The sequence below is a fragment of the Oppia nitens genome, unplaced genomic scaffold (assembly GCF_028296485.1).
Source record: "Oppia nitens isolate AA-2021 unplaced genomic scaffold, nextdenovo-longstitch-racon4-pilon3 scaffold14_pilon_pilon_pilon, whole genome shotgun sequence".
Lineage (NCBI taxonomy): Eukaryota > Metazoa > Arthropoda > Arachnida > Sarcoptiformes > Oppiidae > Oppia > Oppia nitens.
The window spans coordinates 815,001-824,927 of record NW_026533193.1 but is presented as its reverse complement, the minus strand read 5'-3'; the positions used below and the strand labels follow the sequence as shown (position 1 = coordinate 824,927).

At 19.1% G+C, this 9,927-nt stretch overlaps 2 protein-coding genes across 2 annotated transcripts in view; both read right to left on the bottom strand.

Moving 5' to 3' along the window:
* Window positions 1-2,505: 2,505 nt before the first annotated feature.
* On the bottom strand, window positions 2,506-6,499 carry LOC128962194 (cholecystokinin receptor type A-like). Its single transcript, XM_054308550.1, has 4 exons — window positions 6,019-6,499; window positions 4,850-5,053; window positions 4,626-4,774; window positions 2,506-3,018 (listed from the first exon to the last, which is right to left on the bottom strand). The coding sequence occupies exons 1-4, from the start codon at window positions 6,497-6,499 to the stop codon at window positions 2,506-2,508; spliced, it is 1,347 nt and encodes a 448-aa protein (XP_054164525.1).
* Window positions 6,500-8,393: 1,894 nt separating this feature from the next.
* The window catches only part of LOC128962183 (HEAT repeat-containing protein 3-like), a 6,044-nt gene continuing 4,510 nt past the window's right edge, over window positions 8,394-9,927 (bottom strand). The window contains exons 8-9 of the mRNA XM_054308539.1: window positions 9,517-9,596; window positions 8,394-8,403 (exon numbers count right to left, since the gene is read on the bottom strand). Coding sequence (XP_054164514.1) covers window positions 8,394-8,403; window positions 9,517-9,596 — 90 coding nt within the window. The remainder of the gene's footprint in view (window positions 8,404-9,516; window positions 9,597-9,927) is intronic.

Sequence of the window (9,927 nt, the reverse complement as noted above, 5' to 3'; positions counted from 1 at the left end):
TTATTTTATTTTTTGAAAAATAATTTGTTTAATAATTTTTTTTAATTTAAAAACTAAAAATAGAATTTTTTTAAATATAAATTATTTAATCAGAAATTAATTATAAAAATTTAATAATATAATTTTAATAATAAAAAGATTATATATTTTTCTATAATTCTATATATAATATTCAATTTATTATTATTAGCAATATTATGAATAAAAATATTTATTTTTGTATAAAAATTATTTTATTAAAAATAAATAATTAATACAAACAAATACACATACACAAACACACACACACACACACACACACACACACACACAAATACACACACACACACACACACACAAACACACACACACACACACAAATACACACAAATACACACACACACACACACACACAAACAAACACACAAACAAACACACACACACACACACACACACATACATACAAACTCACATACATACAAACACATACATACATACAAACTCACATACATACAAACTCACATACATACAAACACATACATACATACAAACACATACATACACATACATTATTAATAATAATAAACATAATACACATAATAATTGATAAACAAAATAATTTATTTTTTATACATTCAGTCTTAAACAATATATACTGTATATTATTTCACCTAAAATTTGTCAGACATTTAGATATAACTATTATATAAGTTTTTTTTTGTAGTGATTTTTATTATGCATTTCATATTACTATTTACTTATCTAATGTCCATTACAGCGGATATGAGAAAAATGTCCATCACTTGAGTGTTAATTTTTTTTTGGGGTCAATATATATTGATATACAGTATATATATATATATATATATATATATATATACAGTATCTAATATATCTTCAATAACAACATCAAAAATGATCAACATTTCAAGCAAATAACAATATGTGTGTGTGTTTTATGTGTGTTTTTTTTCTAGATATTAAAAAATTATTATTGAAAGAAAAATCTCAGTTTTAAATAATATAATTAATTATAATTATCTTTATACATTATTTAATAGTGTTTGTAGTATTTATTTTAATAATTTTAAAATATACTTTTATTTTCATTTATTTATATAATTTTTTGTAATGTGTGTGTGCGTGTATATAAATTTATATATATATATATGTTTGTGTATGTATGTGTATGTTTGTGTGTATGTATGTGTGTGTATGTGTGTGTATGTGTGTGTATGTGTGTGTATGTATATGTATGTGTTTGTATGTGTGTGTGTATGTGTATGTATGTGTATGTATGTGTATGTATGTATGTGTGTGTGTGTATGTATGTGTTTGTGTGTATATGTGAGTATTTGTATGTATGTGTTTATGTCTGTGTGTATATATGTGTGTGTATAGATGTTATTATATTTACCACAACAACAACATAATACATATGACCAGTGGCTACTCAAATGTCTGGTCAATACCTAACTTGAATCTATTAATAGAAAATTTATTTATTATCATAATATATATATAAAATAAAAAAATAAAAAACATATAAAATATTTTTTTTTGGCAAACATTTCAGTTGAGATTTATTGAAATTGAGAAAAAAAATTAATAAAATGTTGAATAATTAAAAAATAAATACTCTTTATAATATTGTTAATTTTATTTTTTTTTTGTAAATTTATGATTTTATCAATTAACAAATAATAATTAAATATATCAAATATATAATACTGTACATAAATATTTTTAATAGTTTAATAGCATAACTTATAAATAAACATATATATATATATATACTGTATATATTTTTAAAAATAATAATTTTAAAAATTTACATTTAATACTACAATAATAATAATAATTGTTTAACATTAGTAAAAATAATTGTTTTTTATTTATTAACTATAACATACAGGCTATCAAATAACAATTAAGTAAAAAATTGTTTAGATTATTATATTAATTAATTTTTTGTTAATACAAATATATATATATAAATACTAATTATATTAAATCATTGAAATTAATATTTAATAATCTAATACTTGAATAATATACTACAAGTAAAATATATTACGATATATAAAAAATAAAATATTTATATATATACCTGTATTAACATAAATTAATTAATATAAAATATATATAAATATAATCTAATATATATATATAACTAAACTTACTATTGATTTAAATTTATATTTTGTCACAAAATATAATATTTAAAAAAATAATAACAATTTAATAGCAATTTTATTTTTAGACATTGAATCTGAATAAAGCTATTTATTTTTTTTATATAAAAATACAATATTTTTTTTTCTAAACAATATAAATAGTAAATACTGTATATATTTGTTTCTATAATTAAGTTTTTTTTAACAAAATAAATAAATATATTTCCAAATTATTTACAAAAAAAATAAAATAAATCTTTACAAATATTTTTTTTTTAAAAATAATAAAAATTATTACTATTTATATATATGTAATAAATATTTTTTTTACAAAAAAATAAATGTTTATCTAAAAACATTTAAACAATTGTCTAAAACATTGCCTAAACTTACTATTCATAAACCCGTAGGTAAACGGATTAGTACAGCAGGAAAAAAATGTTAACAATTGAAAAAACGATAACCAATTGGTACCGACCATTGTCTGGTCAGTCCATTCCCGGCCATACCATATGCCAATCGTATTGACCGTATAGATAGGTGTCCAGCATAGGAAAAATTCAATGACCACCAGAAACAGTATCAAAACTATACGTTTCTGGCGGGCTTCGGCTACCAGTGGACAGGTATTTGAACGTAGAGCCAGTCCTACGGTGCTTACAGGTGCTGGTGGTTGTTGAGGGTCTGGTTGTTGTTGAGGTGGTTCCCGATTGTTATGGTCGACATATGAGGCTCTGGTAGTAGTGTCTGGGTTTGCAATACAGGTGTTTGTTGTTGTCAACGACACGACTCTGGGATCCGTTTCCGATGATAAACACTGGCCGTGTCGTCGACATCGACGACGCCTACGACACCGATCTGACTGTGCATTCAATGATAATCTCATTACTAGAAGATTAAGTAGTTTTTTGTTTGTTTGTTATACAACAAAAAAATTAAATGAAATAAAATAGAAATCAAATATTAGTATAAATTTTTTTTAATTATTAATTAATTATTTTTTTTTTTGGTATAAATATTAACAATATTTTTGTCTCTCTCTCTATGTGTGTGTGTGTTTGTCTGTATTTTTGTCCAAACCTGACAATTATTATTATTTTATTAATAATAATTATGTGATTTATAATCACATAATTATTGTATGTTTTTATTAATAAAAAAAGTGTCCAAACAATCGCATGTTTTTATTATTATTATTATTATTATTGAACATATAAACAGACCACAGTGTATATGGATTCTGTAAAAATTAATTAATTAGTTTAAAAAAAAAATAATTATATAAATATTTTTTTAAAAATATCAATAATAATAATAACGTAATTTTTAATGTTACTAATATAAACTAATATATAGTCAAAAATTTATAACATTAGTTATATATATATATATATATATAATTATTTTAATAATTATTGTTATATATTAATATTATTAATTAAAAAATATTAATTGTATGTATTAATTACTATAGTAATTTTTGTAAACATAATAATTAATTTGATATTTATAATTAAAAAAAAATTGTACATACCCAGGTAATGTTTATTTATTTATTTAATTTATTATTATTTTTTTAAAAATTTTAATTTGATTAATGCAATTATCTAAATAAATTTGTTAATTGTTTTTTTAAAATCAATTTTTATATACATTAGAAATAAAAAAAAACCAGTAATTAATAATAATTTAAATAATAAATTAAATTATATACTATTTTTTAACTTAAAAAAATGAGTAATTAATTTAAATTATATTATATTATTAATAATATTTTTATTTAATCAAAACTCATCATTATATTTAGCAGATATTTAATATTTAATAATATATTATATATTATATATATATATTAGTAATTAATATTATAATTACAAATATTGTTATTTTTTTGTAACTTATATATATTAATATAATATTAACTATAAAATAATATAGTATTAATCATATTTAAAAAATGTAATAAAATATAGTAACTAATATCAACAATAAAATATTAATAGTAATTCATATTAAAATGTAATAAAATATAGTAATTAATATCAACAACAAAAAAATATAAATATATTTATATATAATACCGGATATAATATCAATAGATTAATAAAAATACAAATTTGTTATCAAAATATCAATTAATTGATTGATTGACTAAATAAAAAAAATATTATTACTACTAAAAACTATTTACTATTAATTAAAAAAAATTATTATTAATAATAATCATTAAAAAATCAGTAAAATAATACTAATAATAATTATATTATAATATATTATTATTATTATTATTATTAAAAAAAAAGTTTCTAATGAACATATTTATAAATTTTTAATTAATTTAATTTAAATTAAAATATAATAACCTTATAATTATATTTAATACTAATTAAAAATAATATATATATATATATAAATATATATAAATAATAAAATTAATTGTAATGTACCTGTTTGTTGTTGTTGATTGACTCTTAAATTATATCTTAATGTAATTGCTATGGAGGTATAGGTGATGGACATTATCATCAATGGTATTATAAATACTAATACATCCAAAAACAGTGTAAACGCTGTCAACAGGTGCGGTGTTGGCCACGACTCCCGACACTCATAAATGCCTATTAATTTTTGTTGATAATAATAATATTAATTTTTTTATTATTCAGAGGACAGTTAGATATGTGTTTAACTACCAATGTTTTCGATGGGCTGTAGTCGGCTGACCACAGCTATAGGCGACATCAATACCAACGATCCAAACCATACTAAGCCAATGATCCGGTAGGCATAGGATAGGGTCTGCCGATAGCCGCGCGACCTCAGCGGCTGACATATAGCGTAGTAGCGCTCGACCGATACGACTACCAGTGTCCACACCGATACCATTACTAATACGGCTTTTTTATTTTGTTTGTTAATATTTATATTTGAAAAAAATTATTATTAATAATTAGAAAAAACATTTTTTCTGTAGTTTATGTATAATATAATATTTAATTAAAAAAAAAATTATTTTTACAATTATTAAGAAAAATTAATTAATTTTAAAAAAAATATTCTATAGCTCAACAAAAAATATAAAAATATGATTATCTATAATAATAATAATAATAATTTTTTAATATTATTTAATGATTGAGAAAAATTAATTTTTTAAAAATATAGTTATCTATTATAATAAAAAAAACTAATTAATTAGTATATAATTACTCAATTTATTAATTATATTATTATATCTATCTATTTATATATAAATATTTTTTATATATAGATATACTAATAAAAACCATTTACTAAATGACTATTTTATTTGATTTTATTATCAGTGCTATAAATATTATAAAAACAAAAAAATATGTTTAAAATAATAATAATTATAATAATAAACACATACTATTTATTTTGGCATAAATTTTCAAAATGTTTATAATTTTGTTTAGGAAATTATAATATAATATTTTGTATATATTTCGAAATTAAATCATAAAATTAATTTTTAAACAAAATAATATTAATAATAAACTGTTTTATAGGTAATATATATATATATTTATATATAATTTTTTGTTTTACTGTATTAACACATTAAAAAACTATATAAATAATATTTATTTAATTTTTTTAAGTAAATTTTGTTGTTGTTGTAAATATTTTAGTATTTAATAAATGATTTTTTTTATTAAAAAAATATTTATTTTTCTTAAATAACATATATCTTATAATTAATTATTTATTTTATTTAAAAAAAAATCTCTATTTATTTTGTTTTTAATTTTTAATTTAACAAAAAAATTTAATATTCACTATTTATTAATTATTTTAAAAAATTAATTAATTAATAACAATATATTTATGGACATACCTTGCAAATAGGGTATCAATGAGCACATTAATTGGCCGAAAATAAACTGTTTGAACAGTACGGCCATCAATGTAAACGGCATACAAAATACGGCCAATAGTAGGTCACTGACGGCCAGATTCAATAGTAGACGATTGGTTACCGATCGCATACGTCGATTGGCGGCCAGCGTAACAATGACCAGTAAGTTGCCGACAATGGCCAATAGAAATATGAGACTATAGGGTACTATTAGTGTAGCAATTTGTTGGCCACTGATGCTCAGTAGCAGCTGAGGTAGTATATGCTGCACCGGTAGCTGATTGTTGTTGTCGTCAACAATATGTGTGCCGTTGTTGTTGTTGTTGTTGGTGTCGGCAATCATTGATAGTAACGGTATGTCTAAGTCTATGATAATACTTGAACTATTGGTTTGGACGGCCAGTCCTACTACCGGTTTGTCGTCAAACGGTAGTAGCAATTGATTAGTCGTATTATACATTACTTGAATAATTTTTAAAAAAATTATTTTAAATTATATTTAAAAAATAATATCAAACAAAAATTATTATTATTATTATTTTACTTAAATTAAATATTTAAATTTTCAAAAAATTATTAATGTATTTAATTTTAAAATATTATTTTTTGTTGTTGATTAAGTTTAATTATGCTATGCTATTATATTAATTGTTTTAAAACCAATTATAAATGTTTATTGAATTTCAAACAAAAATATTATACAATAACAACTAATAAATAAATAAATAAATAATTTTCTAACATTTAGTATATATTCAAATTAATTATTATTTTTTAAAAAAAATTATCATTATAAAACAATTTTAAAAAGCTATATTTTTATGATTATTACTAATTTAAAAAAATTTTTAGATTATTAAAATAATTTCAATTTTATATTAATTGCTAATTTGCTATGTGGTTTAATATATATTGAAAGTGTTTAGGTTAACAATTATTTGTATTTTTAAATTGTATAAAATTTTATCATTATATAATTAATTAACTTTTTTAAAAAAGTGTACAAAATTTAATTGATATATTAAAAGTAATAAAAAAATTTAAATAAAATTTGTTATAATTTATCTTTAAATATTTTTAATAAAATCAAATAAAATAAAATAAAAATCTTACCTAAAAAAACAGTTTATTATTATTATTATTTTGTTTAATTAAAAATTATTTTTATAATTTAATTTCGAAATATAGAAATATTATTATATAATAATTTCATAACAAAATTATAGACATTTTTTTGAAAATTTATGCCAAAATAAATAATATATGTTTATTATTATAATTTATTATTATTTTAAACATTTTTTAAAATAATATTTATAGCACTGATAATAATCAAAATAAAATAGTTATTTATGGTTTTTATTAATATATCTATATATCTATTAATAATAATTATTATTAAAAAAATATATATATAATAAATTTTACTTAAAATATATAGAAATTATAATTTTTTTGTGGATGTATAGGAAAAAAGTCTATTATTTAAATAAACAAAAAAATATTTTTAAGCAAATATTTTCATAAATATATATATTATTTATAATTATAATAGTTTTTTTTAAAAAAAAACGTTTAAATACTATTAATATATAGTATTGTAAAATATTATTTATTTATTATATATATGATAATTTAGCAATTTATTATTATTATTATTATTATTATTAGTTATTATTTAACTTATAGTAGACTAATATATTTTTACGTATATATAAAATAATAATAACTAAAGATATATAGACATCACATACATAGCGCAGATGTCATATAACTATAGTTATACTGTACTGTAATATACATATTATGTAAAAATATATATACTGTATATAATATTACATACAATTACAAGCAATAAACTAAACTACATAAGCTATCGATAAATGCCAAACAAAAATTGGTCTAATTAATTGCGCAAATGTGTATGTACTGTATGTGTGTGTGTGTGTGTGTGTGTATATGTGTGTGTCTATGTGTGTGTCTATGTGTGTGTGTCTATGTGTGTGTGTCTATGTGTGTGTGTCTATGTGTGTGTCTATGTGTGTGTCTATGTGTGTGTCTATGTGTGTGTCTATGTGTGTGTGTCTATGTGTGTGTGTGTGTGTGTGTGTGTGTGTGTGTGTGTGTGTATGTATATATATATGTGTGTGTGTGTATGTGTGTGTATGTGTGTGTATGTGTGTGTATGTGTGTGTGTTTGTGTGTTTGTGTGTCTATGTGTATGTGTGTCTATGTGTGTGTATGTGTATGTGTTTAATAATTAATGTTTTAGTAAATTTGACACAAAATTTTATAAATATTATATAACAAAATAAATTATTGAAATTTATGAGTAAACAACTAATTATTAGTAATTAGTAATAGCTTATTTGAGCATGATAAAATTATTAAATAAATCTATTAATTTTAATAAATTAAGCCATTATAAGCTCATTATATATATATAAATATTAATAATAAATTTAATCAGCTTAATAATAATAATAATAATTAATGAATTAAATATTAATAATTTTAGCTAAAATAAATTGTTTTATTTTTTTTTGAAAAAATTAATTGTATAAAGTATTTAACAAAATTATACTAAAACTAAGATTATATGTACAATACTGTCAAATACAATAATAATAATTATAATTATAAAATTTTATTTTATTTTTTGCTATCTATTAGTTTAGTTTAACAACTAATTAATTATAATTTTTTTTTGAAAAATTTTTTATTGTTGAATACAAAAATTTGTTGTCTAGACTATTTTAATAAAATTATTTAATAAAAAATAAAATAAAATAGAAAATACCCTAGATAACCAAATTTCAACCTAAAATATAACATAGTAATTAAATGACTAGGTTAAAAAAACTTTTTTCATTAAAAAAATTAAATTTCTAATTAATTTTTTTTTATTAAAATCTAAAAAATATGTTACTAGATGAAATTAATTAAAATATATAATCAAAAAAATATTTAAAAAAATATACATAATATTGTTTATCATTATTAAGTTAATTTTAATAAAACAATTATTTAATTTATATTACATATATATATAGTTAAATAACAGTTTCATATACAATATATATTATATACAGTATATACTGTATATATATAAATATATAGTATTATTGATTGATCCTAATATTATTTGGTTTATATTTATTAGTTAGTATTGTTTGATAATTAAACTAAAAAAGATCAATAAAATTAATTGTATTATAAATATTTCAATCAAAATGTATATATACTATATATTTACTGTTTAGTTGATTACATTTTACATATATTTTTAATACTAATTAATCTTTTTAAATAATAATAATAAGTAAATAGATATTAAATAAAAATGCTTTACGTTTAAGGTAATATTTTTATTAAAAATATAAATTATAATAAATTTTATAACAATTAGATTTGATATTACTTTTTTGTTATAATTTTCTTTTATTATTATTATTAATTTTAGATAACATTTTTTGCTTATATTTAATAAATGGCATTACATTCATATGTACTGTCGATACAATTGGACTGGACTTTGCCGATCGGCTATTGTTAACCTAATTGTTTTTAATTACAATGAAATGAAATAACAATTAATATATGAATTATTAAATACATAAATAAAAAAATATATAAATTTTGTTATAATTTTAATTATATTTATAATACGCACACACACACACACATACGCACACTCACAAACACACACAAACACATACACACACACACATACATACACACACATGCATACACACACACACACATATACATACATACATATATACATACACACACATATACACACATACACACACGCACACCCACAAACACATACATACACACACACACACACACATACATACATACACACACATACATACACACACA